Source organism: Meleagris gallopavo, chromosome 13 (assembly GCF_905368555.1).
Source record: "Meleagris gallopavo chromosome 13, MGAL_WU_HG_1.1, whole genome shotgun sequence".
Taxonomy (NCBI): Eukaryota; Metazoa; Chordata; class Aves; order Galliformes; family Phasianidae; genus Meleagris; species Meleagris gallopavo.
Window position 1 is genome coordinate 118,374 of NC_139416.1, and position 12,340 is coordinate 130,713.

The 12,340-nt window shown below is 41.9% G+C and overlaps 1 protein-coding gene across 2 annotated transcripts; it reads left to right on the forward strand.

Annotated features, from left to right (window-relative positions):
* Positions 1-2,094: 2,094 nt before the first annotated feature.
* Positions 2,095-11,979, forward strand: OSGIN1 (oxidative stress induced growth inhibitor 1). 2 transcript variants are annotated; one of them, XM_010717945.4, is made up of 6 exons: positions 2,095-2,250; positions 6,168-6,270; positions 7,936-8,072; positions 8,420-8,611; positions 8,938-9,029; positions 9,669-11,979. In XM_010717945.4, exons 2-6 carry the CDS (start codon positions 6,186-6,188, stop codon positions 10,657-10,659), a joined length of 1,497 nt encoding a protein of 498 aa, XP_010716247.1. In that variant the 5' UTR covers positions 2,095-2,250; positions 6,168-6,185; the 3' UTR covers positions 10,660-11,979. The 2 variants fall into 2 exon arrangements, with proteins under 2 accessions (XP_010716247.1, XP_085091398.1); XM_085235272.1 differs by having other exon boundaries at positions 2,160-2,244.
* Positions 11,980-12,340: the final 361 nt, after the last annotated feature.

The following is a 12,340-nucleotide window of genomic DNA, read 5'->3' on the forward strand; positions in this document are numbered from 1 at the left end:
GTCAGTTTGTGCATAGAAGGGAGCTGGGACTGCTTGTTGAATGCATGCTCATAGACAGCTATGAACAGAGATAATGCAAAGTCATGCTGGAGACCTACATACGAACTTACTTCCTGGGCACGTATTAATCTGAATGATACTGCTTACAATGAGTAAGGAAGAAAATATAGCATACCTTTGTAGATCAAAGGCTGGCTGCCAGTGGAAGTGCAGATTACACAGACTGATTTTGGAAAGACATCCTGGACTTTCTAGCAGTTTTTCTAAACCTAGTGGGAAACAAAGAGAGCATCTCATCTTGTATGCAGAGGTCAATTATTTTTCTGCAGATGTGCACACATAAGTATTCCTGATTTTACTGCTTATAAAGCCTGTCAAGCCATTGAATGATTTCCTATTGCATCTATGCTATGAGCAAGTACTGACTAAAACATGTTTGTTCTGAAACTTTTGACATGCAATACGGCAATATATTGAAGATACCTTTTGAAAACATTAATAACAGGACAGTTGTTAAGTCACCTATCCTAACAAATGCCTTAATTTCTCTGGCAATTTAATTTGTCTGGACTGATACTGATCACGTTTGTTATCTGCCAATAAACATATGGCTGGGTTGTGTGTATAAAAGCCTTTGCTCATGTAAAAAAATATCAGCATGAGAGTTACTTAATGGTACTGTGGAAGTGCTACCTTGGACAAAGGCCCAGACAACTTGAAAGAGACCTTAAGGAAAAAGAAACAAAGAAAATCCCCTCAGTCCAGCATACTTATTTACGGAGTTGGATTATGAGAGGAGTCAGTGTTAGTTAAAATTGATGTGGAACAATGGCTTTGTATTTGTCAAAAACGTGATTCTGGTATAATCAAAATACATCACACAGCATCATACTTTGATGTGGATATTAAGAGCATAGAATTTGCTCAAGAGTTGTTTTCATCTTTTATACTACATTATTGAAAGAAAAAATCTTTGAAGTAAGGAGTTTAATTCAAATGATTACATCAGAAATAAAAATTCAGATCAGGGATCTCTGCATAGAAGAGGTCTGGGAGATACTCTTCTGTTGAATAAACTCTCATATGTCTGTACTTGATTATTACCAAGCTCAATACATGTTGAATGCAGATTGAATTTTGAATTCTGCGAAGTGATATAGCCTTAATACTGTGTAGAGCTAAGCAGTGACTCCTGATTTAAGAGCCACTGATGAGCAGCGGTCCTGTCAGCAGCTGTCTTTCTTCCTCTCGTGGAATTCAGAACAAAAAAATAAGACCAACAGCCATGTGGGAAACTATGGTTGGCAGGAAACTGATAGTATATGGTTTCCCAGAGATGCTAATGAAGATACCTTGGTTGAATACAGGATAATTCCACCAAAATCTTACAGGGAGGATGGCTGCTACTTAGGAACTGTCTGACAGGTGAAGTGTATTGTAACATTATTATAACATTAAATACTAGAGAAAATAGGGGAAAGTAGAAGAAATAGAGCAAGGCATTTGAATACTGTGTGATTTACTCCTCTTGAACTTGACTCATGTGAGTTGGTATTGGTGGCTCTGGGTGACTTCACACTTCTCACACATAGCAGAATCCTGTCTGACAGTGCACTCAGCAGTTCTCATATACATTGTCTCCATGTGTATGAACTGCTTCTTAACGGAAGGTGAAACTGAAACCACAGATACTGTCCAAAGTAGGAGGAAAGTCATCAAAAGTTCCCTTGCCATTTGTGGCCAAAAAGATCAGCAGTTCTAAAGCATACAATGGTATCCTATAACTCTAATACCTACAGTTAGCCCTTTTTTTTTTAATGCTCTTTTTGATACAGAGGAAAAATCTAGTTCTGCCACAAGAAGCATTACATTGTATTAAAATGTCAGAATTTAATTTGCCCTGAGGGTTAAAAACGAGCAGATTTCTTCTTCTGCCATACACAGCTCCTATAAACCTGCCTTTGCTGAAGTCATAGTCAGCTGAACATCACTAAAGAAAGGAAAGTTACTCAGAACCATTCATTCACAAGCTGGGAAGGGCAATATTCCTGCTGACTCATGCTTATAAGTATTTTCCTTGCTCCTCCTCCATTCATTGCAGCTCCACCTCTCATTTAGTGCCAGTAGCCTACTATATTTAAACAGCTGTCTTAGAGCAGAGGCAGTGTTAAGGCTTGTACTTTGGTTGGCTTTCTAGCTTGACGGGCATTTCCATCCAGAGCTTGCTTCTCACTAGACCTGCAGGTAAAGGTAAGAAGGCTGTAAGTGCCCTGCTTGTTGTACTGCTGCTTTCTGACTGTCACAGGGGTGTTTCTAGGAAAATATGCTATTTTTGTGTACTATAAATCTGATTCTTTCCAAGGGTTTCCATTATGTTTGTGAGCTAACTAGCCTTCTGTGCAAGAGCGCAAGTGGGGGAAGGAATTCCTAAAAGTTGTGGGAAAGTGTAAAACTTAAGGGTTACCAGGAAAGTACAAAATGCAAAAAGCATTGGGATTTCTGTTTCTTAAAAACACTGAAGAACTTAAACAGCTGTTGATGAAATGGATGAGTTGATGAAGAAATGAAGGTGAAGGAAGCTGTTGTATTTCTTTGATACATTCTTGTTTCAACCTGAGTATCACAGCAGCATTTCTAGTCTCTTCCGTTGTTTATATACTGATTGTACTGTTCTTTTAAGCTTTCCCTGTATTGTACAGGCCATTCTTCGTGGTCCTTACTTGAGCAAAAGTCCCACGGATGCTGTAAGGAGAACTGCTTGCAGCAAACTGATTTAACTTGACCTTTTATTTCTGCTACAGAGGACTTAGTTCCATTGCCTTTGCTTTTTCTTTTGCTCACTTAAAATCTGTTTCAGTCGTACAGCCTGAGAGCTGCCCTGGAGCTACCACGGGCTCCACTCAAGTTCCAGTCCCTCTAGGCTCAAGTCTGTGTCAGGAAGGTATGCAGAGTTTGGTCCAGGATGAGCTGGGCGCTTTCCCAAGACTGAGCAATTATGTAACATCACATCAACGCTGGAATGCGTTGGAAGCAGCAAGGAGATGAACTCTGGAGCTTGCAGCCTTCTCCCAGATGGAGAGGAGGAAAAATACTCATTTAAAGTAAGAAGCCTGCAGCAGGAGCCTGAGTAGTGATAAGTGTCACTAAACTGACTGAATGTTTGAAGCTCCTGTGCAGCTCAAGCTTTATAGAGTTCACATGAACTTCAGTGTCCTGTGGGTCCAATAGTTTCTACAAGAACAGATTTTCATCTGTTGCACTGCTGAGGTGTGTATGCGGTCCCCTAGCTATGAAACTGTGCATAAAATAATTAAAACAAACAAACAAAAAAACACATTTAACTTTCCATGCCATTACAAGTAACATTTGAACAAAAAAAGTCTGTAATACCCTGAGCAGTTTTGCCCCCCAAAGTCAACCATGTAGCCTATAGGATGAGAGTAGCTGTCAACAGGTACAGCATTTTGCATTAAGCAGGAGATTTATTAACTATAAATTATAGAAATGGTAGCTTTAGAATGTGGATAAGACATTTCTAAATGGTAGGATAAATAGAAGCAAATCTGATAGTTAATCCTGTGCTGCTAGAATTGTCCAGCATAAAAACTTCAGGCAACAGAAGATGTTACACTGCAATGGTCTTAATAGGGTTTTGTGAACCCTAACAAAGATTCACATCTTGAATAAAACTATGGCTAAAAATGGTCGTGCATATGGATTGATCTAGGAATTTCATCAAAATAATAATTGTGCTCATTTAGTCATTAAGGTTTAGTTTGATTCCAGCAAATGCTCCTTTTTCATGTGCGCAAAAGATAGGGAACAGAAGAGGAGGATGACGTGAGGAATTATCACCAAGCCCGAGGCTGCTGGCTTTGTGCTGCATTTGGGGTGCGGTAGAGTGGCACAGAGCAGTGGCTGGGAGCCAAGCAACTTTCCCCTACAGCAAACAAGGCTGCCAGACCAACGTCCTGTGCCTTTTTTGTCCTGTTCAGGCTCTCCCAGAAAAGCTCTAGCACAGAGCAGCATGACAAGCTATCAGGCTCCTTCCAGCTCCTGCTGGCTCCATTGCTGTGTACTGAGCTGGGTTGGTTCAGCAGCCTTGCTTCCAGCAAATATCACACAGATGTTGCTGGATTACCACTGGGTGCAGAGTGCACGCAGTCTTCCTATGTGTGCTGCTGCAGACTGCTGAGGAGCAGAAGCCTTCCAGAGCTTTTGTTTCCCACTTTCAGATTCCCAGTAGTTTCACAGAGAGAAGAGATGTTAGGAAAAAATAAGAACTTGTCTTATTTAGTGCAGCCACAGAGAGGTAATTAGTTCTTACCATGGAGAAGAAACAAACCTCTGCCAGATAAGTGCTGGGATTTAAGTGAGCATCTTACTGCTTGCACCACTGTCCTTTCCCTTTGATGCCTCAGATCACCATGGGTGCTGGCTTCTCCTAGTTTTGACTTTGGAGCTTTGTGGTAGAGAATTATCTGGTGGTGTATTCACAGGTTTTGGTTCATGTGACAAGCCCTACCCAAAAGGCTGGGGAAATGCTGGGCCAGTTAGGTGTGCTCCTGGGGTGGGAATAGTTGTGCCTCAAGGGATGGATGCGCATGCCATATGGATGCAACATATGGAAAATTTCATCTTCTGTAGTATATACATCTACCTACAGCTAAGCTGAGAACTGGAGTTTCCAACTCTCCTTAAAGCTAGAAATTACTTGAAGGGATGGCTATTATGTCTTTTAAGTGGTTCAAACAAAATGCAAAAGAATGTCTTAAATTAATAGTGAGGTGGTAGTAGGCAGTAAGTAAGTAGGTGTTATTAAACTGTGATGCTAAACTTTGAACAAAGCTGCTAGTTCTACATTCTTCTCTATACTTGGATGAAGCCAATCCTCTTGGAATAGCTCTCACTCTAGCCCAGGGATGGTCATGTCCTGTTGCTTGCCAGAACTGTCACATCCTTGCAGGTGAATGCACTCGTCTTCTCCTGAAGCCTGGGATTCTTCAAATCCTAAACTTAGCAGTGGCTTCCTGGCTGCTCAGTCACTGGGGCCTCACTGCATTCAAGTAGTTGCTGGTGACGTAAATCTTGGGCTTAAAGGGGAACATTGCGCTTGTAGGATGGCATCTGCTGCAGTGCTTATGTCAAAGGCAGTGATGTGCCAGACCTTATGGGAGCCTGCAGTGCACTTGCCAGAAATCTTGCTGTGCTTGGAAGGGGTGTGGAGAGCATGCCTGCTGAACAGAGTCCTGCCATTCAGTGGATTTTGTTTTAACTTTCCAAATGAGAGTAATGTTTTCAAAGGCTTTTTATCCTCTGGAGGATAACACAAAAGCTTTTGCTGAACTTTGAAAGTCTCCATTTTACCGTAGTAAAAGTAACTTCTGTCTTTCCTGGACTAGAGACAGCATAGTCTAAAAATGGTTATTTAACATCAAAAAAAAAAAACAAAAAAACAAAAAAAAAAAAAAAAAAAAACCACACACACAAAAAAAAAACACCCAAACCTTTGATTCCCTATCCAGTGAGTACTTTCATAACAAAATCAGATGTTTTGCACATTCCACTCTCATGACAACTTAGCCTCCAAGATAATATTGCTGCATATTTTGTTTAAACTTCTCAACTTTCTCAAACCTGAAACTCTTCTGGAAAATGAATTAGGAGGGCATCCACAGGTTCAGGAACCAGCCACTTCTCAAAGAGTTCTCTCACAGTGGAGCAGCTCATGTTTGAAACTGCAGCCAAGGGACTTCCTAGTAAATGCATGTGCAACTGTAAGAAGTGAAAAACACTGGTGATGAATGAGGGTCATGATAATAGTCCTTTTCCACAGAGTAGAGGCAGAACTGAAGTTTTCATCGACAGGCTGCAATATGTCAGGTACTGCACTCAGAGCATTACTGACATCACCAGCTGTCCTGAAGGAACTGAAAGCCATGTGAGAGAGAGATAAGAGTCCTCTCCTTTCTCTAGATATAATCTAGGAATCGTCCTTTCCTTTCTAAGAAGGGGAAAAGATAAGTAGGCCTGTCCTGAGGGTGGAAACGTAGTGTGATGGTGTGCAGTGCAAGGATAACACTTTGGATCAGCTCTCTGCTGTGGTCTAGAGACAGTCACAGTTTTTCATCAAGCAGAAACGTTTCAGAACTCCTCTGTTTTAACAGGTTGGCTCCTGGGCCTAAATGCTTCCAGACAGGGAAATGTATTCAGCATTTGGCAGGCACCAAAACAAGAGTGGGTCCAAGCCAATTCCTGTGGTGATCATAGGTAAGCTTTCTCTTACGTTCTCCAGTGCCATTACTGCTTTGGACTTCTTGTCTTCAGCTTTTGTTCCTTGTATTGGTAGTCAAACCAGAAATCCCTGGCCATCATTTCTGGCTCTCTGCTCTGACAGCCAAGCTTCCTGCAGAACCAAATCTTAGTGGTAAGAAGTAGGGAACCAGGTATTCAATAGCACTTCTTTATTATTATTTTCTTATAACAAATTTGATAAACTTTTGGTCTTGTGTTTATTTGGGCATGCTGTTCTGTTTGTTAGGTGTTTAAGAAGGGTTTGGAACCCTGTTCTACCTGACCCACTGTAAGGTAATTACTTCATAGAAAGTTGATTAGTAGTGCTTGATTTAGGGATTGAGTGGGAGGTTTGTATATATGCATATTTTCTTTTTATTTTGTTTCCCATTACTTGTTTAGGAAGTGCTACAAATGCTGTTAAAGTTGTTGGTTGTTTTTTTTTTTTAAATGCATGATGAATCTCTTGGGATGTATACTGATTTTATACAAAATTGAACAGAACGGTAAGAAGCTGCTGTTTGTCATCAGGTTTTAAAAACAGGCTATGTAGTAACTGTATTGTACCTCTTGTGAGTGGGAAGGTGTGTAATGCAAGGTGAACAAGTGGTGACATGGACACCTTCTCCTGTGTGAGACACCATGAGCTGTGCTTATGACCGTCTATATCCAACTTAGCTATGGTTCAGAGAGTAAATTCTACACATGCATACTCAAGTGTTGTGCACTTGAGTGCTTAAATTTGTCTCGGGGTCCTTCTAGGACCAAGCTGAAATGTGTAATGCTCTATCATAGCTGGAGTTTAGTTTGCTTTTAATTTCTGGATAACTTTCCTGGGAGTGGAATATTCCAAACATTGACCTGCAGCAGACTTTGGCCCCAGTTGTGGCAGGCATAGCTCTTTGCACAACTCAGCTCGCTGTTAGCCTGAGCCTCCCCATTTCTGGTGCCTGGAGAAGTGGCCTTTGCTCAAGTGGTTCACATGCAGAGCACGGGCACTGTGTCAACATGACCTGCTGCAGGCTGCTGTGTCACTTCAGCTTCCCTCCCCTCCATCATCACTGCATTATGTAATGCTGGTTAGTCACTTCGCAGTGAGCAGCTGTGAGCCAGAGAGGCTGACAGCTCGTCATGCAGGTGCTGTGAAATATTAAACATGCTGGAGAATGGCCATGTGAAAAGTTTCCACAGGCTGCTCTTGCTGGACTATGCAGTTGCAGTCTTTCCACTGTCTGCACAAGGAGGTCAGCTATCCAGCAATCTGTCAGAAGTGCTACATTCTGAGGCACTCTTGGCATAGCAGACTTTTTTCCTTAACACATTGCCTGCAGTACGGACTGGAGCTGATTCCAGTAGGTGACCGGTTTCCAGATCTTTAAAGCTGATGAGCAGTGACTGAGTTTGTCAGCAGGCCAGAGACTTCAGGCTTCAGATGGTGCTGGGGAGCAGAAGGAGGTACATGAGGGCAGAAAGACTTCCCTAGCTGTGTCTGATAGGTTACTGGTAGCTTGAAAATACAAAGTCTTCTCCTGTGTCTAAAGTGTGTATCTTAACCTTTGGTTTGGTCAGGATACTTAAAGCGTTTCTTAAAGGGCTGTGCTGTCTGCAGGAGTAAACAAAATCTCCATTGTGTCTCTTCAGGGAATGGGCCTTCCGGAATCTGTCTCTCATATTTGCTGTCGGGCTATACCCCTTACTTCAAAAGACACTCTCTTCATCCTCATCCCATTCTTCAGAGTAAACTAGAAGAGGCAGCAGATGTGTCCATTTTGGACCAGGTTTGTGTAAAGACAAATTACTTTCTTAGCAGAAACTGTTAGTTTATTAACATAATGAAGCGCTCTGGGGGTTTATTATAAGTGATGAATTCATCTGAATTTTCAGAGTGTGTAGGAAGTACTCAGACAGAATGAGTCTTAAGCAAAGCATTCTAGTTGTCCAAATTTCCCTTGTGTGAAATCCCTTGCTAAAATCCTCAAGAAAGTTCTCAGACAGTAACAGAGGCCGTGTACAATTAAATGAACTTCACAAAACTCCAAAAACACTGCCTGGAAGTACAGCAGTTATAAACAGCCTGCTGCCTGGCAGGACACATGTTCTGAGCATCTGATCTATCTCTCTTTAGGATTTGGAGTATCTGTCTGAAGGTTTAGAGGGAAGATCCAATAGCCCTGTGGCTCTTCTGTTTGATACCCTTCTGCGACCTGATACAGACTTTGGTGTGAGTGCAGAATCTGTGCTCACTTGGAAGCATGAGACTGACAGAGCCATCCCCCACCTGGTCCTTGGCAAGAACCCTCCAGGAGGTGCCTGGCATGTATGTGAACGGAAGCCTAACTGCTTAGATCTGTATGTTACAGCCAAATGCATTGACTGGAAAGTTAAAGGTGCTCCAATATGCTGCTCAACCATGCTTGATTTTGCATGTATGAAGAGGTGAAAGAGCTTAAAAGGGGTGAACAGGACTGGCATTTATATTTCCAGTTAATCCAGTTCTTTTTGGAGAAAATGGATGACTTCATCCATGCCAGTGCATCACATGAAATCACTGGCTTCTCATCTTGTGAGATATACTGAAACTTGAGTTACACTTCACTTCTTACATTAAATAACTGAAAGCCCTTTAACTGTTTCTTGTTCCAGTCTATTGAGGGCTCTATGATTACCCTGAGCAGAGGGGAATGGATGGGACTCCCAGATCTCCAGTTCAAAGACTGGCTAAAGCAAAAGAAAAGGTGAGATACTTATGGTCTGATTTTTTGCAAGCATCCAGAGGCTATTTGGGAACCTGGAGTGGGCTGAACTTCTTGAATGCAGCTGCCTATCTGTAATGGATGATTCTTCTGAGAGAAAGGTCATTCTCTCCATCAAAAGTCCATCCTGCTTTAAGTGATTCCAGTTGAAGCTGGAGTGCTGGTTGCAATATGTCCTTCTAAATACTCACTGGGGCAATGTTCAGAGTATGAGTTCTTCTGAACCATCTGACTTCTATGGCTACTGCTACTGATCCTAATGATGAATATAATAATCTGAGCTACTCCACAGTATCTCAGATGCTTCTACTCTGTAACAGTTGAAGCCTTAGAGTCTAGTTATTGAAAGTGGGATAGCAGTGAGATATATGAAAGAAAAGCATGAATGAGTAACCATGTTCTTAGGGCTGGGATTTGTATTAAAAATTTTCCTCTGCCCAACAGCCTCCAAATCTGATTACTAGCTCTGTATGCTGGGAATAACTTAGCTGAAGTCAGGGAAAATTGATAAGCCTCCTGTGGTAGTGACAGATTAGATGGTTCTAGGATACAATCAGTAGAAGAAGTGAGAAATTCCAGGCTCTTACTTAACTGCTGCTTGACCTTTGTAATATATTGCAGGGGCCTCAGAAACCATAGAGCCACAGCAGAAGACATTGCTCAATACTACCAGCATTATGTGATGAAGAAAGGACTGCAGAAGAACTTTAGATGTGGGACTGTTGTAAACTCTGTGAGGAAAGTGAGTGCAAAGAGCATCTCCAACCACGCACAGGAAGATCTACAGAAGAGTGACTCGCTCTGGAACTTCAGTGAGGGGAGTATGGAGGTCTTTCAGGTGGATGGATTTGTCAAAACTGTCAGAGGTGACAAGGAGCCCTTCACTGTCTATGCAGAGAATGTAGTCTTAGCTACAGGAACGTATGATAGTCCGACTTGGCTCAGGGTCAAGGGAGAGAACCTTTCCTATGTCCATCACCAGCTCTCTGCCCTAGAGGAAGCAGTGAAAAACAACAGTATTGGTATCACATCAGATCCAGTTTTGATTGTAGGTGCCGGTTTGACAGCCGCTGATGCGATCCTTTTTGCTCACCACTGCAGTATTCCAGTAATTCATGTTTTTCGGAGACGAGTCAGTGATCCAGGTCTTATTTTTAACCAGCTACCCAAAATGATGTACCCTGAATACCACAAAGTCCATCAGATGATGAAAGAACAGTCAGCTGCTTGTGCTGGGCCCTATGAGTGCTATGTTAGCCTACCTGAGCACAATGTACTATCTTTTGGCAAGGACAAGAAGTGTATCCTTCAAGACAAGAATGGCTGCCAGAAAGCTTATAAAATTTCCATGGCTCTTGTTCTAACCGGTTCAAATCCCAACCTCTCCTTTCTGCCAAATAATGGAATTGACTTGGCAATGGACAGTGACCAACTAGTCAATCCCAAGAGGAATCCCATAGATATTGACCCGTTCACTTATGAATGTACTCAGGAGAAAGGGCTTTATGCTCTAGGGCCTCTAGCTGGAGATAACTTTGTACGCTTTGTGCAGGGTGGGGCTCTGGCTGCTGCCGGCTCTCTCTTAAGGAAAGCAAACAAAAATCCTCCATAACGAAAAAAGCCACCTATGCTAACAATGTCTGAATGGGTTACTACCATTTTCAGAGAATTTGATATGTACATCCTTAGTGAGAAGCCCACTCTTGCCGTTCTCCAGGATTATGCAGAGTTACTAAGTTCTTCCTGAGTTATTTGGAAAGGTAACATCACCAAACAGAGTGAGTTTCATTTATTTATTCCCAGGGTATTCTGCTCCTTTTCTACATAGCTGTGTGTGTAGGCAGCAGGGGCATTAAACCTTCCTCCTGGGTGGAGGGTAAGGTAATGATTGCTCGTCTGTGTTAACACCTCCCAGGTTTCTGAAAATTGAATTGAGGAAGAATTGATGTCAGTTACTTCCAGACAGCAGGCTGACAACTCTGTGTCTGTCAATCTTCCAGTGTTTGTGATGAAGCAAAATAAGCCAATGTGGTTTTGATTGCTCCTGTGGCTCAGCTATATGTTCTTATTAGACGGAAACTCACTGGAAGAAGTGCAAATAAACTGGCACAGAAATACAGCCAAAAATGTATCATCTCATTGATGACTCCAGCAACATGTAATACATAATATCCTTTTATTCAAAAGTTCTGTGTTTTTTCTTCTTTTGGGAAGTGGTGACACTGATTTAACAAACATCTGGTTTGCCATTGTGCAGCTTCTTCTCCTAACTCTGCCATGGCCAAGTTCTTGACAGCCGCTGCAGAGACAGCAGAACAAAATGGGAACTGCTGGTCTGCCTTGAAGCTCTGCCCAGGCACTGAGTGGGGCTTCTGCTGCAGGGTGCTTCATGTCATGTACTGTAGTGTGAATTTCTAATGTAATGTCATTTAATAATAATATTGTGTATTAAGGGGAAATGGCACCGTCACTTTTTGATTGTTTGTGGTAAATATTTTGATATTCTTTTTATACTGGTTTTCTTAAAGATATTTTTTAATTGACAAAGCATTTTGCTACGTGCTTTCAATCAGAGTTTTGAATGAGCTGGGATGGATGGGAATGATGCCTTGTGTTACCAACAGCATTCCCAACAGTCCAGCAAGGCCTTCTGTAGCTCTCTTAGGAAAAAAATGAGAGTTATAGCTGATGTTATTAAAACAAAGGTACTCTGCCCCCTGCGCTGTAATGAAGCTCACTGATGTGACAGGATGCTTCACAAAGCACTGGAAACCTGTATGCGTGGAGACAGTGGCTGTTCTGAAGTGAATGAGCCTCCAGTTGTGCAGGGAGATGTGTAAGGAGCCTGCCTGTAGTGTTACTGTATCACACCTGGGTGCCTTTGCCACTGACTTCTATGGAATATTTTTTCAGTAAAGTTATTTCAGATTTATTCTCTGTTTGTTTGCTTTTAACTCCGACTTTAAATATCTGACCAAGTCAAGATGATCAGCAAAAATTGGGATGTGATTTGATGTGCGTGTTGAACCCTGCCTTGTTCCCCTCTGTAGCATCACAACACCAGATTTTTCTGTGTGTTTGCATACATTTCACTAAAATACTCTTTTCCTTCTGTGCAGTGAGCCAGACTAAAAAGCCAACCTATTTGCCAAGCACTTTGTTCTTGCCTAGGAGGTGTTTGATTTCTTCCCAGCTACCTGCTGTTTCTTCTTATCCAGACAGATTCCAAATCATGTTCTATTCCTGTAAGTTGTAAGATTGTTTATGTTGGAAAGGACACTTAGGGCTCTTAT